The sequence below is a fragment of the Tyto alba genome, unplaced genomic scaffold, assembly GCF_018691265.1.
Source record: "Tyto alba isolate M040663 unplaced genomic scaffold, T.alba_DEE_v4.0 Super-Scaffold_9, whole genome shotgun sequence".
NCBI classification, from domain to species: domain Eukaryota; kingdom Metazoa; phylum Chordata; class Aves; order Strigiformes; family Tytonidae; genus Tyto; species Tyto alba.
Genome location: NW_024881330.1, coordinates 2,383,735 through 2,406,288, shown reverse-complemented (window position 1 = coordinate 2,406,288; position 22,554 = coordinate 2,383,735). Strand labels below are relative to the sequence as shown.

Genomic DNA, 22,554 nt, shown 5'->3' with positions numbered 1-22,554 from the left:
TGATAGGGCATATGGGAATGGTTCAAAGCTGCACCGGGAAGGTTTAGGCTGGATATTAGGAAAGATTTCTTTACCAGTGGTCAAACACTGAAACAGGCTTCATAAAGAGGTGGTCATCACCCCAGTCCTGTCAGCATTTGGACAATGCCCTTAACAACATAATAACTTTTGGTCAGCCCTGAACTGGTCAGGCAGTTGGACTAAAGTATCTTTGTAAGTCCCTTTCAACTGAAATATTCTATTCTATTCTATTCTATTCTATTCTATTCTATTCTATTCTATTCTATTCTATTCTATTCTATTCTATTCTATTCTATTCTATTCTATTCTATTCTATTCTATTCCGTTCCATTCCGTTCCATTCCATTCCATTCCGTTCCATTCTGTTCCATTCCATTCTATCTAGAACAGCTGGCTATTTTCCTGCACATATTTCACCATAAAGAATACCAAAATGCAAAGGGTGGAGCAGAAATACACAGGAAACAAATCTACAACACTGTGTGGATACTTCAAGGTAAATTCCCATCACCACCCTGGTGATTCACCGTGAAATAAACAGTGGACACCTTTGCATCACAGAAGTTACATGGAACCATTTGCTTCCATGCTTCTGGCTTTAGGATTAAGATGTTGACATAAATAAGCCTGAAGTCCTCAAGCTAAAGTAGGACATACAGCTGCTTTTTTCTGATTGAATGGTATGATGAGAATCAGACACCAACCTGAAGACAGCCAAGGACATAGGAGGCAATGTGACTTTGCAGAGACTCTCTGAAGATGGTCGGTGAACGAGGGCTGTGCTGGTCTACCTCACGTAATGGGTTTGTTTGTCCAAGAGCCTAAAAGGAGAAGGGATTCTTGTACTCCATCAATATATTGGGATATTAAGGCAAACACAGAATTCAGAAGTAACACTGCTGTCCCAAAACAGTCCCTATACATCACAACCAAGTGAACGTTTCGCTTATGTCATCCTTGTTATCCTAGTCACATCTTTTCAACAGTATCTAGCCAGAGTTGATGTTAGACTTATCAGTGTTTTCAGCAGAAACGAAATGTGAATTACTCGCATCTTACTCATATGTAGAATAACTTTCAAAACGACCTAGCTCTTTTCAAACCCAGCAGAGATGATGCCTGGTCAGTTCTTCCTTCATCATCCACTTCTACCACTCCACAAACCTCAAACCTTTTGGGTTATCCAAACGTGGATTACCAGGTCACTGGCACAGACAAAATAGTCCATGGCATATGGAAAAGCTTGCTTCATCTGTGCCCAGAGATAAGCACTATTCCTGTCCATGAACTCTTCTTTCTAGCTATGGGGGCTATTTGCACACCTGGAATCCCAAATGATGTATCTACCCAACATCCTTGTATGACAGGGCAGTACTATTAAGCTCGCCAAGTAGATGGCTCTTGAAGGCTGAGGAGACTAATGCATTGCCTAGAAGGCTACTGCTGGGAAGGACAGAGAGACCCTCCATTCATGTGTCTGGCAAGAACACTTCTTATATTTAGTTCAAACCAGCCTTTTCTTCTGTGTCTCCATGACAATTTTCTAGTCACATGCACATGTAGTGTTGCTCTGGCCTTAAGTAGAAACTAAACTTGCTATTTTTATATAGAGGAGTGAAGGGCCTGACTAGTGCCCCTCTTCTCTGATCTACAGCCAGTTCGTGCTGAATGGGCCACCCATCTCTCCACTGAGCACAAAAAAAGCAGTGACCACATCCTCTGACAGTGCAAAGCAACATCAATCTAAGAGAGACTTAGAAAAGAAAGAGATACTCCTGGATTATTGAAGTCATCTCTGTGCCGTACCAAACACACCATCTTAACAATACATTGATTAATAGATCATAAGCTCAGCAAATGTCGTCTTAAAATCTAGCTGTTTATTCTTTTCCCCATCAGTTAGTAGAAGACTAACTCATTTCTAGGTCACACCTTTCTAATTTCCAGCCTTGATATGTTTCATGGCCAGATCCTACCTATCTGTCCAGTGCCACTCTCTTTCTTATCTCAGACAGATCTTCCAAGTCTCCTGCTGTTGAATATGTCCATATTTGGGATTTTTTTTCTCCTTCTGCTAAGAAATCCCAGTTCTTTTAGCCTGATATACTGTCCAGTCTCACCTTCACATTAGCCTTTGTATGGGACTTTGGCTCCCTTGGGCACAGTTGGTGAGAAATGCACCCAGTGTTGCAAGTGTGGTCTTGTTGGTGCCTTGCACAATGACCTTGGCCCTGCACTGTCTTCACTGACACAGCCCCCAATCATGACAGCTTTCTTCATGCTTCAGCAGATGTCTGACATATCAACCGATACTCTCATGTCTTTCATCTCTCCAGTCATTTACAAGTGATCTCCTAGTTTGCCATATAACTTACTTATTACAGTACATAATCTTATTAGTATATGACTTGCATCCAAGACACCTGGTTGTTTACGATATCCTGATGCTTATCAGCACTGATGATGCTTCCCAAATTTGTATCTTCAGTAAATTTCATTAATGCCATGCTACTTATCATCTTTCAAGGTCTTTACAGAAGATATTAAATGAGTGCTCCAAGACCAGTTCCTGAGGAACTGCACTACTGACCTCCCCCTGGCTCGTATCCTCCTTCCAATACATTAAAAAACTTTCAACCCTTACACTTCCAATCCTTTAAAAAGTTTTTGCCCAGTTTATATTGACTTAATTTCCATCTGTGCCACCTTAATAAATATTCCTATATTATATTGCTTTATTTTTTTGCTGACCTCTTGAAAATCAGACTATTAATGTGAAATCAAGGAAGATCATCATCTTGTTTTTTAAGCCTGTTCATGTTTTTCATTATTCTCTCTTTCAAAAACTGTTCTTAATCCTGTCATGCTATCAAGGTCAGACAAATTACTTTTACACCTCCTATCTTTAATTTAGCTGGTAAATTCTGACCGTGATACAGTCTTGAACTTGATCAATTGATGAACAATACTTGGGAGTGGACCTGGACCTGTTGTTCTGTATGACAGTTCTCTGAGAGTTTGGGGATGGAAAATATCCTGTCCTGCTTTGTCCAAACTTGAATACATTAAACTTCTTATTCCACCTCAGATGCAATTATTTCTATTTCTGGACACCTGTCTCCACACTGTCTTTACCCCCAAAGTCAAAAGAACTTTCTATATTGAATAAGTAAGTGGTTTAATTTAGTATTCAGCTTTCATCTATCACATCTTCACTACTTTCTTTTGTCTCTTAATATAAGAGTTGAATAATTTTAACATTTAATGTCTTTCCTGAGATCTAAGTCATTTTGACATTTTCAGCTTTTTACTCTATATATTTCTTAACCTCTGTCATGTAATTTTCTCTGCTTCTCAGTTTTTGCTTCCACTCTTCTAAGCTTCCCTCTCATTCCTAGTATATTATTTGAAATGATTACTCACCCATTTCAAGTCACAGTTATTCTTCTGTAGATGTTTTTCCTCCACTTTTCCTCTTTTTTAGGGAAACAAATGCCAGACAGGTTTCTGAATCTTTAGTTTCAGGGAACCACAAGCTTCCTGCCTTGCATCCACATCCTTGAACTCACATTCTCTAGGCATCATATATCAACATTTATTTTTGGTATCTGTTTATCTTAAATTGAAACAATTCAAAACTCTGCTGGATTAGAGGAGAATATTGTTCCATGTGTTAGAATCCTGAGCCCAGCCATCAGAGTATGCCATCTCAAAAACATCTCTGCAAGGAGGGGAGATACGGGGGAGGAAGTGAAGAGACAATTGGTCTATGTTGTAGGGGGCTAAATGCCAGGGAGCTCAAGCTCAAATCAAAATTAATCTGAACAGTTAAACTCTGCAGGAGGCTGATCTCTGGAAACATGTAGGATACCCAGAAGAAACACACGTAGGGAAAGCTAATGGAGAGAGCATTGGCTGTGGTCATTTCAGTTGGACAAGTGGATGAATGAGGAAGGAGCTTGGACCTACTAGCACAGTTCTCTATGGGAATGGCATTTCTTTTTCCAGTTTGAGCAAGAACGTCTTCTCATTTGAGACACTGACTCAAAAGCAGGGATGGCAAAAAAGAGATTAATTGCAAAGACCCATTTGGGAAACATTGTCCTCTTCAGCTGTCATTTGCAGGCATGTACCAAAAGTATGCACTTTTCATGAAGCAAGAGGGGAGGTTGGATAACATTAATTACTGAGAAAACCGGACACCACGCATCAGAGCCATTCTTACCCTACGTCTCCAGGAGCATCCCCAGTCTTACTCATGACCAAGAGGGCAGATTTTTAATGGTTGATACTTTATTATTAAAGTCACAACAGTTTTATTATGCTGCAAGTTTCCTACATGCCAGGGTGTGAACTGCAGGTAACTCATGAGTGGTTTTTAATTGCTCACTGTTCCCCTTTGCAAAGAAGTCTTGTTCATGTCCCACCCAACTTATTATGTAACCACATTCAATCACTGTTATTCCTACAGTAGTAGCTTCAAAATGCCCCTGTATTTTTGTCTTTAGCAACCCTTATTTCTTCCAAACTAGCCATGGAAGTAGCCTCCTTGGAAAAATAATATCCAACAGATAGCCAACAGGATATTCTAGAGAAAAGAAGGCTCCAGGGAGATCTTCTAGAGGGCTTCCAGTACTTAAAGGGAGACTACAGAAAAGATGTGGAGGGACTCTTTATCAGGGAGAGAAGTGATAGGATGAGGGGTAATGGTTTTAAACTGAAAGAGGGTAGATTTAGATTAGGTATAAGGATGAAAGTCTTCACTGTGAGAGTGGTGAGACATTGGCACAGGTTGTCTAGAAAGGTTGTGGCTGCCCCCTCCCTGGAATTGTTCAAGGCCAGGTTGGATGGGGCTTTAAGCAGGCTGATCTAGTAGAAGATGTCCCTGCCCATTGGCAGGGGGGTTGGAACCAGATGATCTTTAAGGTCCTTCCAGCCCAAACCATTCTGTGATTCTATGGTTTTATGATTATAGACAACCATGCATTCTGTTCAATTGAGCAATGTCCTGATGTTAGGCAAAAGACAGACATATACTGGGAATATAGCCAGAAGTCCCTAACATGATGGCACATGAAAGAAAACATGTTTGCTAACAGGCAAATCTTTCCAGTGCTTGGGAAAGCAAAGCACCACTTCCACACCTGTAGCCTGCACTTACACAGAAGCTTCCCCAGAAGAGCTCAGAGCAAGCTTCTTCCCTCAGTCATTTCCCTAGTACAGCTCCACCCCATCAGCAATGCTAAGAATGTAGATAAAAAGAGGCCAGGGGAATTTTTGCATCACCACAACATAAGCTGTTATTACTGCTTTACTTGCAAGATAAACTCACAGTTCCAGAAACTAGAGCCCTTGTCTACGAGCTAACAATATTCATAACCAACCACATCCTCAGAGGTTGATCTGTTCCCAAAATCTGAAGAAACTTCAAGGGCAGCAGCCTCCAAAAAACGACAGTCCAACAGAAGTGTCTGAGCCATTGCAGTGTCCTGTCAACATCCTGAGCATAACCTCAAAGACATCTGGAATGAGCTGCCCTCTCACACCTTCTTCTTCATGTCTTTTTAAAACTCATTCCTAGGGCGAGGCCCAGGAATGGATATGTTTTCCTTTCACTGGCCACTCAGCTCCTTCTCAGAAATAGTTATGTTTTGTGGGGACATTTGATCTTGTACCTTCCAAGATAACTAGAGTGGGATGCACTTTCAGTGACCATGAAATGGTGGAATTCAAGATCCTTAGGGCATCAAGGGGCGTATGCAGCAAGCTCACTATCCTGAACTTCAAGAGAGCAGACTTTATCCTCTTCAGGGATCTGCTTGGAAGAGTAGCATGGGATAAACCCCTGGAGGGAAGAGGGGCCCAAGAATCCTGGTTGATAATCAAAGATCTACTCCTCCAAACTCAGAAGTGATGCATCCTGACAAAGAGGAAGTCAGGTCAAACGGGGCCCAAGAATCCTGGTTGTTAATCAAAGATCAACTCCTCCAAACTCAGAAGCGATGCATCCTGACAAAAAGGAAGTCAGGTCAAACCACCAGAAGGCTGCATGGATGAACAAGTGGCTCCTGGACAAGCTCAAACACAAAAAGGAAGCCTACAGAGGGTGGCAGCAAGGACAGGTAGCCTGGAAGGAGTACAGAGAAGTTGTGTGAGCAGCCAAGGATCAGGTTAGGAAGGCCAAAGCCCTGACATAATTAAATTTGGCCAGTGATATGAAGGACAACAAAAAAGCTTCTATAGATATGTCAGTGATAAAAGGAAGGCTAGGGAAAATGTGGGCCCTCTCTGGAAGGAAATTGGAGACCTGTCTACCTGGGATATGGAAAAGGCTGAGGTACTCAATGACTTTTTTGTCTCAGTCTTCCCCGGAAAGTGCTCCAACCACACTGCCCAAAATGCAGAAGGCAAAAGCAGGGACTGGGAGAATGAAGAACCACTCACTGTAGGAGAACTTCAGGTTTGAGACTCTCTCAGGAACCTGAAGGAGCACAAATCCATGGGACCTGATGAGGTGCATGCGTGGATCCTGAGGGAACTGACAGATGAAGTGGCTAAGCCACTATCCATCATATTTGAGAAGTCGTGGCAGTCTGGTGAAGTTTACTCTGACTGGAAAATAGGAAGCTTAACCCTCATTTTTTAAAAAGGGAAACAGGAAGACCTGGGGAACTACAAGCCAGTCAGTCTCACTTCTGTGACTGGCAAGATCATGGAGTGGACCATCCTGGAAACTATGCTAGGGCACATGGAAAATAAGGAGGTGATTGGTGACAGCCAGTGTGGTTTCACTAAGGAAATATCGTGCCTCACATTTTTGGTGGCTTTCCACAATGGGGTTGCAGTGCTGGTGGATAAGGGAAGAGCAACTAATGTCGTCTACCTGGACCTGTGCAAAGCATTTATCACTGTTCCACACAACATCCTTGTCCGACCGGCACTCTTTAACATCTTTGTTGGTGACATGGACAGTGGGATTGAGTGTACCCTCAACAAGTTCACCAATGACACCAAGCTGTGTGGTGCAATTGACGTGTAGGTGGGAAGGGATGCCATCCAGAGGGACCTGGACAGGCTGGAGATGTGGGCCCATGAAAACCTCATAAAGTTCAACAAGGCCAAGTACAAGGTCCTGCACATGGGTCGGGGCAATCCCAAGAGCAAATCCAGGCTGGGCAATGAGTGGATGGAGAACAGCCCTGTGAAGAAGGACTTGGGAGTATTAGTGGATGGAAAATTGACTACAAGCCAGCAATGTGCACTTGCCCCCCAGAAAGCAAACCGTGTCCTGGGCTGCACCAAGAGAAGTGTGGCCAGCAGGTCAAGGGAGGGGATTCTCCACCTCTACTCCACTCTCGCGTGAACCCCCTGCAGTGCTGTGTCCAGCTCTGGGACCCCCAACATCAGAAGGGCACAGATCTGTTGAAGTGGGTCCAGAGGAGGCCATGAAGATGATCAGGGAACTGGAGCTCCTCCCTTATGAGGAAAGGCTGAGAGAGTTGGGGGTGTTCATCCTGGAGAGCAGAAGGCTCTGGGGAGGGTGGCAAGACACTGACACAGGTTGTTCAGAGAAGCTGTGGCTGCCCCCTCCCTGGAAGTGTTCAAGGACAGGTTGGACGGGGCTGGGAGCAGCTTGGTCTGGTGGAAGATGTCTCTGCCCATGGCAGGGGGGTTGGAATTAGATGATCATTAAGGTCCCTTCCAATCTAAACCATTCTATGATTTTATAACAAAATACGCGCATTTATTATGGAGAGGCCTACAGGTGACCTAGTCCTCACCTTTGAAATGTGTCTTTCAAAGCCAGTGAAGGAAAACAGGTAATCCTCAGTGTTATTCATTTTTTATGAGGCTTTTGTCTAAAGCTGTTCCGATGAATTGAGCATGTGCCTGCCTAACTGCTAAAAGAAAGACGTATGGTGATTCACCCAGGAGACATCTATGTTATAGTAGACAGGCTGTACTTAAATCAGATGACTCCCAGTCGGGATTTTATATCCTGCTTCAATCTGTTTGTGACTGTGCAAATTTTCAAAGGTTATTGTCTTCCGCGTTTTCTGTTAATTGGTGCTCCCACAACTTTTGGCCCTGGCCACACAGATCACAATGACAAGGACTGTCTTCTTTGTTATTTTATTCCTTTTAATGTGCTGGGTACCCCCGGCAACATGCACCATAAGCTATTCTTATTATTTAGCAAAGCTTACTATTTAGATTAGTTCATGGTAAGGCATCTAGATCAGTATCTGGTAATGGACATTGCTGCCTACATGGGACAGGTAAGCAGTAGGGTGAGGGACAGGTTTCCTGATACAGCTCTCAGTCCCACCAGTCAAAGAAATTACTGATGATACTGAAGGGTTGACAAAGTGATGTCAATCACTTCTGTGCTCCGTCACGGACTCAGTTACAGTCCCTGGTTTTGACAAAGGGAAGTGATATCTTAAGTTAATGGGAAGAACTCCATTTCCTTTCTCCTGTCTTCTGCACAACCAAAGCCATGTTGATACAGAGGGAGGATCTCCCTGTTAATGAGAGGGAGGTACCAGGACCTATAACTGGCCAGTCTTTGCATGTTGTCCACTCCTGCTCTACTACAGAAGGTTGCTCAAAGATTGACAGTGCCATCAACAGATCAAAGTGTGGACCAAGACATAGAAAACTCCCAACCAACAGCAACCCCCACAAACACTCCCAGCACCCTTCAGCCTTTGTTCTAAATCATCCAACTTTCAGATGGAAAAATCACATGGTCACGAGATCTTCTCACATGCTGGAGCATGTGCTTATGGATCATCATACAAAGGCCTTCACATAAGGTTTGCAGCAGCTATCACCAGGACAGAAAGGAGAACCACAACATAACAATGAATGCTAGAGGTTTTCATTTGAGGACACATCCAGGCTATGTCTACACTGGTAATTAAAAGGGTCCAGAATCCATTCTCTGATCCTGAATGACAGCTGTCACAGCTCTTGACTGCATAACTGAACTTTCTCATCCCTTCAACCAGAATGTCCTTATTTGAAATAATCTTGGACCATGCTACTCTTCAGAGTGTGCCTGAGCATGGCCTGGGACACATCCAGTGGGGTCAGGCCACAACATAACATATTCAAGCTATAGGGACAATGACAAATGCATCCTAGGCAGTCCTCAAGTCCATGGTAGGACCGATACAGGTTAAAGGACCTCTGCAATGCATGACCTGTGGATATCCATCCCTCTGGAGTACAGTCCAGAACCATGTGTTGGACATTTTGCATGTCTTCTTCAAATGCATGGGGGATCTACATTCCCAGGGCTGACCAAACACAGCTGGTGAGGTGATGCCTGAAAGAAGGGATTGTCCTCAACCCTGCAGCTAGAAAAAGAGGAACCTGCAGATGTAGAGTCCATGTCCCAGAACTCCCCTTTTTTCTCTTAGAGCACTGAGCAGAGCTCACTTCTTTTTCTAAAAATACAGCGGGTGTGGAGGATTTCCTCCCATGTGCAGAAGTGCACCAGATTTAACCTAGATGTTAATGTGCTCAAGACAGAATTTGGGAGATGTGAATACAATTTCCTTCTCAGCTTGGAGAGACTCAATTTCCCATCTCACATCTTCAGACAGGGTGTGCAAACCACCAAAACGGAGCACAGGCATGGGAATGAAGGGGTAAGAGATCTTTACAGATTAACTGAATTAGCACTGGGACTTTGGATTTCTCTTTGATTCTCCCCTACGTGGAGACATGTGTGTTTTGTATCAAACCACACCTGAAAGAAAGACCTGAAGAACTCCTAGGGGTAGGGTGCTCAACAAGTCATGCTCACACTTTCACCCTTCTCCAGCCTAATGACACCTGCATTCCTTCCTGCCCAGTGGCAGAGTTTCATCAGTAGGGTGGAGAGCAACTCCACCCGAACAAGCCTATAGTCTTGTTATTAGTGCACACCCGTGAGAGGTGGAAGCTTCGATTAGCTGAACACATCATCAAGCATCACTGCAGCCGTGGTCATGGGGAGCATGGTTTCCCGCTACTGAGTCACAGACAGAGACAGTAGAGCCCACAGACACAGTCATCCAAATAGTCCCCAGCAAAAATCTACCCGTCCTGAATCACCGGAGCTGAACTCAAGTTGGCTCCATACACTGATCAGTAGCCTCTCTACTTTCCTATACTCCAGCCACCACTATCATAACTGGAAACCTGATAGCAGACTCCGTCCTGCGAAACAGCTCCCGAGAAAGACATTGACACCAGACAGACTGATGCCGTGGCCGCAGTGTCAGATACTGTTGTTTGATGCTCATCTCATGACAGAAGGATCTATTCTTCTTACACCTGGGACTGGAGTGGCTCTTACTTCAAGACAACATCTAGTTCTGGGTTGGGCACTGCAGGACAGAAGGTGATAAAACTGAGGTGGTTCAGAGAAGGATTAAAGCCCTGTAGGACAGACCTTTCAGAGAAGGAGTCAAAGAGCCCACCAAATCATATGAAAGGGATATCCTAGATGAAATGCATCTCAATAGAGGGGAGGAAAATTGCAACAGTGAGCAATTAAGTTTAGTAGAGGGGTGTAACGAGAGCCACTGGCTGTAGGAGCTGTATAAATCAGAGTAGAAATATTTTATACAGGGGTAATTTTACAGGTGGCTGATAAGCAACCACTGGAACAGCTTATCAAAGCTTGGTGTACACTCATTGTCACAGGACATGTCTACAAAATTTGGTTTCTTTTTCATTCAAACAAGAATTAACTGTAACAGAAGTTAGATGAGGTAGTTATAAAGCACATCATCTTCTTGCTTGTGAACACTGAATTTACCTGCCTTTCCCTGCATATGTGATAAAAAGAGAGAGATTATATCTACCTGCATTACCTTGTAAATAAGGACAGTCTTACAGGTACAGACTGGTAGTGGGTTTAGATTGATACCACTGAAAATGTGGAGATGCTTTTGGCACACAAGTCTTTCCCCCTACACACAATGCCTCATCTATATTCTCACATCTTCAGACCCAAAATGACATTTCAACTACAGTCCCTTATGCCTCCTGTCAGTCAGTGTTCAAAACCATGCTCAGGGTTTATTCCACCACTGACAAAGACAGATGGGAATTTAAGTCCTCCTGAGTCCTACAAGCTGTCTAAGACTGTCCTAACCACTCTATCAAACCACTTCTTTCACATATTTATCAAGCTCCATCTTAAAGCAGGTGGGATTTCTGCCCTGCCTTTGTTTTTAGAAAGAACCCAATTTTTCCCAGTGTTTAAGACCCTACTTCTGATTGCCAACCTCATTTAACTCATGCTAGTCTTAATTCAGATCTAGTCCAGTGTGATCTTTTAGCTTACAGAGCTTTTCTTTCTGTAGCACTGTTTTCAATGCATGCAGTATATTTCTGGGGAAAAAAAAATCATATCTCCACTCAACCTTTGTTATGTCGAGTTAAAAAGAGCCGGTGTTTTACAATGTCATCTTTTGGGGTGGATCCTGTTCTCCCAGTTTTCCCATTAGTTTTCATCTGCCTTTTTTTTTTTTTTTTTTTTTTTTTTTTCTCCATTAGGACCCTATTTTTTCTTGACAAGGGCAACAAAATACAAGGTGAGAAGCCACCAGGGCTTCATGCCAGAGTGCTAGCACTTCCACAATGACCCTGTTATCAGCCTCCCTTACACTCCAACACAGAGCTTGACATCACCTGTGTTTGTTTGTGTTTGGGTTTGGGTTTGTTTTCAGAGCTTTATCTCACCGGAGGCTCCTCGTTATCTTTAGATAATACCTGTAGGTCTTCCCTTTCCTCCACAATTTTACTGGCATGTTCCCAACTTCTCTCTCTGAAGTCTGGCCCTCCTGCATGCTCAGCAAATCTGCAGGAGCTTTAACAGCCCCAGCTCTGGTTGTTTCCCCATGCTCTGCCTTACAGCCAGGTCTCAAACCTTTTCAAGCTATTAAACAGAGTTAAGTGGCTTTGCACTGGCCAGAGACAAACAATCCTACTGTGCTGATGCATGCTATGTCCAGAAACCACAGTGATGGACAGCCTCCTCCAAGCTGGACAGACTCATTTAGTTTCCTATTTCTATCACTATTCCTTCAACCACACTGATTTATTCCACGGATTTCTCAGTATGTAATGACTTTCAAGTACAGGCAGACCATTACAACATGCCTGTGAGGACATCTCCATTTCAGCAAGCTACACACAATCTGCCAAGCAGCATTTTAGCGTTAACAACGCTGGAGTGCCAACCTTGCCATGCTTACCTATTGAGGCATAGCTACCTTGAATGCTTAAAGCACTGGATCTTTTCCAGTTTCATGGATGTTAATTAAGATATTGCTCAAATATGCCTTGAACTGCCCGGTTACAAGAAAGGATCTGGATATAACCAGGTCTGGTGGCTTTCACAGAGTGGAGTCTTTCCTATATACCCAGGGAGGTATGTTTGCACTGTTTTTCTTTACGTACCTGGTCTATGACAGCACAGCAAGATAAAATAAAGATAAAAGATGATTTTCACTCTCACAGCTAAGCAAGTGTTAGGGTTCATGTCTTTCCCTCTCTTTCCCACGTCACAGTACTGATCCCATTGCCCCAACTCAGCCAACTTTGTATCACCCGTGACTGTGGAAATTTTCATTAGCAATGTTTCTCAAGTTATTGAAACCCTTCAGGGATCAGCACTCACCCCAAAAGCCCCATTCTCAAACTGGGGAAAAGGACAGGCTGCTGAGAATGGTAGCAATGCCCACGTGCATCACTGCAAAGAGCCTGTGACAAGCAAACCCCCAGTCATTAAATCAGCTCATGCACTCAACTTGTTTCCATCCCTGAGGTCTCTGAGCGCTTCACAATGATTCACAAACTTTTCATCTTTGGCTTAGTCAGCTGTTGTATAATGCTGGGATTTTCCACCCTGGATCACAACGAAAACAACAAAAAGTCTATCAGCTTTGCTTACGAAATATAAAATGCCATTGGCTCAGTCAACAGAAGGAACAAAGCATTTCTCCCCAACTGCAAGTTTTTTAAGCTGTTTCCACAAATACTGTATCAGTTACAAAAAAAAAAAAAAAAATTATTATGTTTGAAAGTATTGCTTTGAAATGAATAAAGTGAAATTTTTTATCAGGAAGCTACTGCAGGGGAAAATTGATCCATTTCTCCACTTTGGGTTTATTTCCCAGCTTCAGAATAAAATCTGGTAAATAGCTGACAGCTTTACAAAAGAAGGCACAGCATCCTTCTTTACCAGCATGACCTGGGACCTGAAACAAAATAACATATTCAAATCCCAGGCATGGATGCACCATCTCCTGTGCTTACCTTCACTGGCCTTTCAGCGCCTCCCATGCCCAACAGCTCAGCACCAGGACTCAGTTAATAACTAAGCCCTTGGGAGCCAGAAACCAGGCTTGTTTTTGCAGTGGATTTGGGAAAATAAACATGCTTCGGGCAAATCCAGCCACACCAGCTTCCCACATGCCAGTCCAGAAAGCAGTAGGCATGAAAACATGGCATAGGCTTTGGTGAGGCTGAGCCAACACGTGTGGAAGCTCAGACTGCTGCCGCTTGTATCTTGACTGTTGTTGCCCAATGCTACACGTGTGACACAACCCAGCTCCCGGCTCGCGGAGCCAGACTTGAAGGAACAAACATACCTTGTCACATTCCCCATCCCAGCACCGGCATGGGGCCAGCCCTCGCAGCTCAAGTTGTGTTTTTCCTTTTCCATGGGACCAGCCCCAGGACATAAACCTGAAGAAGAGATGACGTATGGCTGGAGTCTGCTCCTTGCGGTGACATCACCTCCTCGGGGAACTTGTTCCTCTACAAATCCCAATCCAGACTGGAGCTGAGCTCTCCCCCAGTCACCCCGAGGGAATCCGCCCACTGGATCAACAGGAGGTGGAGGGTGGGAGAACATATAAAGCTCCTTGGGAGCAGCAATCCTTTACTGTCCGAGCTGAACGGATCTGCTCTCAGCATGAAGACACTTCTGTTTGGGCTCCTGCTTGGCCTGGCATACGTGGAGTTGGGTAAGACCGCTTTATTCCTGACACCCCCTGGGAAATACCTGGGAGGGTAAGGGAAAGGCATCAATGCAGAAAGACCTGGTAGTCCCAGGTAGGGGAAATAATGCGTTTATGTATTTAAGAAGGTCAATGGAGAGGGTGAATGGAGAAGGGGGATATGCATTCCTGGCGGGGAGAGCCATGGCGCCTGACTGAGAGCAATGCACATCGTTGGGACGCAGAAGTGGTCGCCTGTCACCCCACCCTGCTCACACCATCCCCTGGGATGGAGGGGACCCACACGCTGCTTTATCAGACTAAGGTGTAAATGACAGCCACATGGCCCAGGGCAGTACAAGCATAGCCCAGAACTGGAACCGACAGCCTCTACTTAAGCTGCCAACCTGTCCCCTCAGAGACGGGATGGGGTATGTTCATCCTGAGCTCCTGTCATCCCTGAAACCTCCCGGCTGGCTGCTAGAACTGTTGAAAACCAGAGGGCAAGGCTGGGTGAGAATATGAGAAATAACTCCAAGGACTTTGGCAAGATTCATTAAACCACCAGCTCCAGGGTTTTCACTTATTTTAGAGAATAAGAGATAGGTGGAGAATGGAAATTCCCCTGGATCTGTTTGGGTTTGGTCTCTGATGGGTCTGGATCTTGGGCAAGCTGGCAGCAGGGTCTGGTCTTCACTGTGTTCTTTATCTATTTGTGACCCACTGCAAATACATCCTTGGCCTGGAACAGAGTCATCCTTGGGATGACACCAACCCAGTGGTTTTTAACCTACAGCCCATGGGCCCCAGAGATCCTCAGGCTGTTTTCATAGGACTCTGAAGATCCTCAGGCTGTTTTCATAGGACTCTGAAAGATCTCAAAGGAAAGGCAGCCTGGGCAAGGGTCAAACACCTCCATCTGGAAGCATGGCTACGTGGAGATCATTCAGAGGGTTTCAAGTGGAAGAAGGCTGAAAGGCACTCACCCTGCAAATCTTTAAACATGGAAGTGAGTTGGGTCTCTTCTTCAGGCTGCACTGTTGGGGTTTTTTAACTCCCTTACCTTCATTCCTTCTTCCATCTATCTCTAAAGCAAACTCAACTGCTTGCTGAGGGACATGCTTTGGGTTAAACCCACCACAGGACTGAACCGGGACAGGTGCAGTTATTTTTAAAGAGCTGCTGCAATTTTTTTACATTTCAGTACCTGCTGCTTTGTTTTGTTTTGTTCTGTTTCTTCATTTCTTTCAAGGTATTTCACAGGTGGTGTATTAGGAGTTTCTTTTCCTTTTTCTGGGTCTAGGACTTAATGGGGTCTAGGACTTAATGGGGTCTAAGACTTCTTCTGTCTTGGACTTAATGGGGTTTCTGAGGAACTGACAGAGCAGGCTTCCACCCTTGGGTCTCAAAGTGCTTTATGGAAACCGAGAGACATGACTGCCCTTTTCTTTATAGTTGAAATGGAGGCAGAAATGGCTTTTCTGGGATGATCCAGTGAGAGGCAGCTGGTCTCAGCACAGCTCTTGCAGCTGAGGAATATGTTTGTGACCATTCATCTTCCAGAGATTCGATATCAAGGCGTAGAAAGTATTGTTGGACAGTGATGAACGCTGAATCATTAGCCTCAGATCAGGACAGAGCACTGTCCTCTATGTTCAGTACTTCTGTTCTGGTCCTTATGGGTTTGGGTTTTCCTCTTCCACTTGTTACAAAACCAGTGTCCTCAAAGTGTCCCACCCAGAGTCAGTGAAAGATAAGGGCAGATGAGGGTTTTCTTCCTTAAACCTGCTCTTAACTGGAAGTAACTTCCTCAGAGCCCATGGCACTGCCCTGCTCACCTATGAAAATGGTGAGGTTTGGAAACCAGCTCAACCCAAAAGTTGCAAATTGGTTTCTCAGATGCTTAAGCTGGCACTGCTCCAGCTATACATTAGCCAGTCCTTCATGCTCACAAAATCCATGTGCTTGTCAGGTTGACTATCTGTTTTCTCCCTTGGTGAGAACTACATGTTAAAATCCAAAACAACCTCTCATGGGTCATTTGGAAGGGATCTACTGAGGTCCTCAGCTCCGGTGAAGAGGGACAGCTCCACCACATCTGTTTACAAAGGATATGGCCACAAGAACACCACCACTGCTCACATTAAAAAGTCCTTCTCGCCTCTGCAAAGAGGACAAAGAATGTTTTTGCATCACGTAGGCTCTATCACACATCTGAATTTTCCAAAGGAGGTGTTAAGAGAAGTAGATGCCTTGAAAATTCTTTCTAGAGGCAGGTGTTCAAACAACTGTTTTCAAAATAGTTTCTCCTTATCACGAAGTCCCAGAGGTTTCTCTCTAACATCAAACAGCTGATGCTGCAGAACTTAGAAAACATTGTCTCTCTGCAATTTTACCAATAGATGGCAGTGAACACATTTGGGTGGTTCTCAGCTGCGTTGGTCGAAGGCGGGTAGGATAGAAAATCTCAAATCACAGTGGTTTCTGTCATCAAGCCACACCAGCACTCATCCAAAAGATATGCACGCTCGGTATCTGCCAGCTGCGGGTGGACCATCTCATACCGAGACTTTTGAGCGACCGCTGTGATCAGTGCTTGCATATGTAAAGGTGTCCCTCTGTCGACAGGCAGCCAGCAAGAGCTTTACAGCATCATCTCTTTTAAAAAGCAGCAGTAGCCCCTGATAAAAGTGTTTTTTAGGCCACATTCAGCCCTTAGGAACTCTGATAAAGCTCTGAAATTTAAATTCTGCTCTCAGTTACTAAGTTCTGCGGAAATCCCTCTACCTGAGCATGAAGGAGCTGTCACTGCAGGTGGAGGGACAGGGGAACTGCCAGTCTTTCAGTGCTGGTGAATGCTGATCTCAACAAAATGAGCTATTTTGCTCCATGTTACAGCATTTCTTACAGAGATTGAAAAATTCCTATCAAAGTTGCTCAAGCCATAGATCCCTCTAGATCCCTGTCCTTTTTGGGCTGCTGAGATCCCAAAGTAGTGATCATGCCCAACTCCCTACAAAGCCATCCTCATCTTTTGGTGCTTGGGTTTGGTCTTTTCCCCTGACATATCTAAGCTTTGCCATTGCCTCCAGATGTGCTTAGATTCTGAGACCACTGCCTCTTGATCAAGGGGCGATGAAGCACTGACCATCACATAGTCCCACCACAGAGCAGAGAAGCTGCAGGCTTGCCTTCTGTCTTCATTGCTGTAACCACCTCAGACACATTCCGTTTCTCTCTGCAGCCCAGTCCTTACGATGTTACACGTGCAAGGAACCAACGGACATTGATAAATGCAGAACAGCCACCCTGTGCCCCCCGAAATCCACCGTGTGCACAACAACACTGCACTCCTTAGAGACAGGTAGGTTTTGTTGCTTGATGTGTGCGCTCGTGGAGAGAGATCACAGAAGCACAGAACGGTTTGAGAATGGTTGGAAGGGATCTTAAAGATCATCTAGCCCAACCCCTCTGCTGTGGGCAGGGACACCTTCCACCAGACCAGGTTGCTCAAAGCCCCGTCCAACCTGGCCTTGAACCCTTCCAGGGAGGGGGCAACCACAGCTTCTCTGGGCAACCTGTCCCAGTGTCTCACCACCCTCACAGCAAAGAATTTCTTTCTAATATCTAATCTAAATCTATCCTTTTTCAGTTTAAAACCGTTACCCCTCATCCTATCCCTACACCCCCTGAGAAAGAGTCCTTCTCCAGCTTTCCTGTAACCCCCTTTAAGTACTGGAAAGCCTCTCGGCAGTCTCCCTGGAGCCTTCTCTTCTCCAGGCTGAACAACCACAACTCTCTCAGCCTGGCCTCACAGGAGAGGTCCTCCAGACCCCCAGTCATCTTTGTGGCCTCCTCTGGACCTGCTCAAACAGGTCCATGTCTTTCTTCTACCGAGGACTCCAGAACTGGACACAGCACTGCAGGTGGGCTCTCATGAGAGCAGAGTAGAGGGGTAGAATCACCTCCCCCAATTTTCTGGCCATGCTTCCCTCTCCCGCTACCCATCCCAGCTTGGATTATCTTTTAATTTCTCTGTAAGAATCCAGGTGGAGTTACACAACTTTAGAGTGGGGAAGAGAGAAATACATCGGATTCAGAGACTCATAGTCAGGTATACACTCACTCTGCTTACTCTGCTTACTCAGGCTCTTTTGCTTTTACTACCCCTATACCCTTACAGCCCCCGAATCTATAGATGTGTGCAAATTCCCTCCTTGTTTGTAGACACTCTCACCTAACACCGTCTCATCAGTGACCATGCCAGCATTACACCAGTACTTCTTAGCACTGCCAACTTCTACGCAGAGTCATTGCAGGAGCAACTCACCTGAACAAAACAGACAGGGACTTGTGTGCCTTGTCCACACTAGAATAAATTTGGAAGGAGCAAGAGGGACAGAGGGAATCAGCAGGGAGAACTGGCAAACCTGTTTCTACAAAGAGCCATGTGGATTAGAGATGCTCAACATTTTATTTGCTTTTACCCATAAACAGTTTACTTTTAATTCTCCTCCATTGCACAAAGTCAGTGTTTCTTCATGTCAGCTGTCTGTACCTTCCTTTACCGTTTCTTTCTCTCTCTTACCCTTCTCCCCCTCTCCAATCTGCCTGTTTCAGGTTACCCCTTTTTTGGCAACATCACTGTGACTAGAAGCTGTGAGGAGGAATGCCTCTCCTATGATGGGATAGGAGCAACCAGACCCAAGTCATGCTGCTACACCGACCTCTGCACTGACGACACCAGGAGCAGCAATGGGGTGAGAAGCAGCTCTGCAGCACTGGGTCTGATGGCCATGGCTGTTGGCACATTCCTCCAGTGTGCTCTGTAATATCACCAGTGCCCATGCTCCAGCCAAAACACCCCCCACTCCTCTCTGCCAGGCTGCCTTGTGAATTCTCAGATGCCTTAGGAATAACCTTATCTGCTGATATGTGGCTCCACCCGTCTTTGATGTCATGAATTCAAGTGGATTCAAGCCATGAGTCGGGGCACCTGGATATAAAACCCTCAAATTTCCAGTTCCCAGCTGCTAATATTCCTCACCTTCAGCTGCTTCTGCTCCTCAGGACTAAAATCTCCCCCTATGGCTTTCCTCTGTGGGCAGCAGCAGTGGATGAAGTGCTGCAGGTCTGCGCAGCAGGAGGGACTGGGCAGTGCCATCAAGGCTGGTGTCATCCTCAGATGGATCTCGGAGGAGCTCTATGCACATCAGACATGGACAGCGCTTTTTTTCCCAGGTGTCCCCAAGCTCCCACACAACCTGTGCCTGTGTGTCTCTATTAAATCCCAGTGCACAACCCTCCAAAACTCCCGCAACACTCCACCAGGAGCTTGGCTTATTGTCTTTCCACTTCTGGTGACATCTCCTGAGTCAGAGCAGCAGATGGATATTGGTCCCCACTTACTACCTGCTCAGCAGAGTGTGGCTTGCAATTGCAGAGAGCTGGCATAGAATTCGGTCTAGAATAAGCTGTGAAATGAATTCAGAAGGGCTCAGTCTTTATGGGTTGAGATGGGAAGTATTTCTGGAAAGCTCAAAACACACCCTGGGCTAACAGACCAGGGCAGGTTAGACCTGCAAAAGAAAACTGGGGAGTTTGGCTAGCCAAAACCCTCAGCAACCCTTTGTCTGAGCTCAGGTTGCTATCAGAGCTCCTGGATTTCCCTTCCCAGATGTTTTACAGATCATTTCAAGCAACTTCTTCTGTTACTCTGCCTTCCCCCATCCCTTCACAGCACAGACTGCAGGAAAGGAAAAGTAACGATTATCCCAGACCCTCAACTGTAGGAAAAGTCAAGAGCTCTACTCACACAGGTTAACAGCACCACTTGGTCCCAGCTGGGGATTTACTCTGTTCTCCTTTGGAGGAGCTGTAAAGTGGATTTTGATGCCCTGTCTGCTGTAAAAAAACAGATGGAGTAGAAGCAGGTACAAATGAACCAGGCATGACCAGCTTGCAGCCCTCTCTGGTGGAGGAAATCCAGGGAACTTGACATTTGCTCTGTTCCTATTGCCAGAGCTCATCCAGGGGAGCAGGAGGCAACCTGCAAAAGCAAAGGCAGAGTGGAGCATGGGTACATCCCATGCACCATCCTCGAGTGTTCATGCCATTCCTACAACTTCCTTTGTGGCAATGTCTATTTTTTTTTCCATTTTTTTTTTTCCCCCCTCCATTTTTTTTCCATTTTTCACTCTGTTTCTATAAAACACCAGCCAGGAAACCAAAAGAATAAGGTGGGGGGCTCTTTTACTTCAATGCACAAAGGTAATTGTTTCTCCAGGTCTGTAACAGTACCATTTGCAAGAAAACTTTGACAAGGCATTGCATTCCTTGGCAGAGGGCCCTGTGCAAGCCTGGGGCTCATGAGGATGATGAGCCCCTTTGTTCTGGAGGTGAAGCACTCTCTGCTGCACTAAAATATTTCCAGCTTCCCTGAAGCACCCTTGCAAAGCTGAGATCTACGGGGGGGGGGGGGGGGGGGGGGAAATGCCATTGAGAGGACAATGATTGGGAATTACACAAATACTGATATTACACCTACCCTTGTAGGCACAGAGCACCAGCTTCTGTTTCCTACTTGTCTGTTCTCCATTTCTCTGCTGCAAAACCAGCCTGACGTGTCAGGCCAGAAGCAAACCACCATCACTGCCATCCTTAGATCAGATTCCCTTTTCTATACTGGGTTCAAGCTTTGCAGTAAATCACTGTCCCCAGTGGCCTTTCCATTCTGGCTGCAGGTTCCTGTGCTGTGCTGACGTGGGCTGAACTTCCCTCCATCTATTGCACACACAGGTGGGGCAGGGTCTGGATACAGAGGGACTGGGAGGGTGAGGGTTCCCTTTTGAGCGAGAATCTAGCAAATAAAGTTGGATCCTCCAGTTTTCAGCCTGCATCATCTTTCTTGCGTGCTCAGCCTTTGCCCAGGAAGGGAGAGTGGGGCAGCACGGGCTGCAGGGAGGGCATGTCTCTGGCTCATTATGCAGCTCCCAAACTTCCCTGTGCCAGAGAGGGGAAGAGCTACAGAAGGGGACAAGCAATGGAATTAAAAAATTCTCCTTAGAAGAGCTACATTTAAGGCTATCCGCACAGGAAGAGGAGGGGGAGAAGGGTGGCAGAAGTGTAAAATACTGCCCAGCAGCTACAGGAGGCTCATGTGGGGCATGCACAGAGAGAACTGGGGGTTTTATTACTGCAGCTTCTCTTGCAGCAAGCAAAGAGAAAGCAGCTGAGCTCAGCACAGCAAGGCAAGCAGGCAGCTGGGAGTAACAATTAGGGGTCCACTCTGTGCTGCAGAGATGCGGCGGGGGGGGACCGCTGCTCTCCTTGTGTTCCTGGTGCTGGCTGTGAGCATCCTGCATCACACTGTGCTTGCAGGTCTCCTGTCACCTGGGACTTGTCTGCTGATGTGTCTCCATTGCCAGAGCAGCGAGCTTCTACTGTAGCCAGAACAGAGTCAAAGGCAGGGTTCAGCTTCACAGCACTTGTAATCTGTTCCTAGATTAGGCGAGGTGAAAAACCCCTTCAGAGTGTCAGGGGAACAAAATGTCTTCCTGCATTAATATTCATCTGTTCACACAGTGTTAGCCATAAGCCACAGGCTGAACAGTCGTCACCGGGAGCCCTTGCAAAGTTTGATTTGCTGCTGCTTTGGTTATTGCTTTTATTTAATCTTGCTATTTGGTCCCTAGGAGTTAAACCCATCAAGCACTACTGCCCCAGCAAATGCAGGACACTGCTAGGGAATTCAAAGTAGTTGGCAGAGTTTTGCGTCACTGGGTCAAGTGGACATACAGAGGGAGAAGTTTAAATATAGGCTGAATAAAATAGAACAGAGAAAGATGTGTCTCCAAAGGGGCACAAAAAGACTTGCAGCCTCTCGTCCCTGCAAGATGAGGCTTTGCAGCAGGCGGCATCCAGCAATGCTGTTGCTGTATTGAAGGATTTTACCTGCCCCTCTGGGGCTTGTTCTTCCCAGCAGTCATTCCGTGCACATCCAGAGTCTTTATCTCCAGATTCGAGGGCTCTCCTCGGTGCCTTACGCAGGAATTTGCCTTTTCCATCACCTCCCAGCCCTTCTGCAGATGTGGGGCAGCTCTACAGACGTGCAGCCTTGATCTGCATCACCCGCTTGCAGTTGCAAATCTACCAACGCTTTCATCCATCTAGAAATTGAGGAGCAAAGCATGACAGAGACTAAACTTTCAGGAAGGTGTTTACAGGCGCACATTGATGAGAATATTCAGACCCTCTTGACTCCCACCTCCAGCCAACCGTCACGGCAATTTATCTGCCTTGAGTGGTCTTTCCTCGTGGGTTCCACGAGCCTTGAAGGTGGAGTGGATGTTCCGAACAGTAGTTCCTCCTCTGGAAACATGGTGCACAACCAGGCTTGGCTTGGGCTGGATCAGGACCCGGGTTCAATCCTGCTGCTCTGACTTGGGCAAGATTCCCTCAAAGACATCACAGATGCTGTGGGAGAGTAAAGCTACACAAAGAGTATGATTAATACTTAGAGGAT

At 45.6% G+C, this 22,554-nt stretch overlaps 1 protein-coding gene across 1 annotated transcript; it reads left to right on the top strand.

Moving 5' to 3' along the window:
* The first annotated feature begins 13,922 nt into the window (after positions 1–13,922).
* On the top strand, positions 13,923–20,921 carry LOC104362924 (ly6/PLAUR domain-containing protein 2). Its single transcript, XM_009969306.3, has 3 exons — positions 13,923–14,057; positions 17,275–17,394; positions 18,651–20,921. The coding sequence occupies exons 1-3, from the start codon at positions 14,006–14,008 to the stop codon at positions 18,860–18,862; spliced, it is 384 nt and encodes a 127-aa protein (XP_009967608.2). The 5' UTR covers positions 13,923–14,005; the 3' UTR covers positions 18,863–20,921.
* The last annotated feature ends 1,633 nt before the right edge of the window (positions 20,922–22,554 follow it).

Bases quoted from the DNA above. Each gene is read 5' to 3' on its own strand.
- LOC104362924 (XM_009969306.3), top strand. From the start codon at position 14,006: ATGAAGACACTTCTGTTTGGGCTCCTGCTTGGCCTGGCATACGTGGAG. The intron at 14,058-17,274 runs GTAAGACCGCTT...TTCTCTCTGCAG, and splicing joins CCTGGCATACGTGGAGTTGG to CCCAGTCCTTACGATGTTAC. The intron at 17,395-18,650 runs GTAGGTTTTGTT...TGCCTGTTTCAG, and splicing joins ACTGCACTCCTTAGAGACAG to GTTACCCCTTTTTTGGCAAC.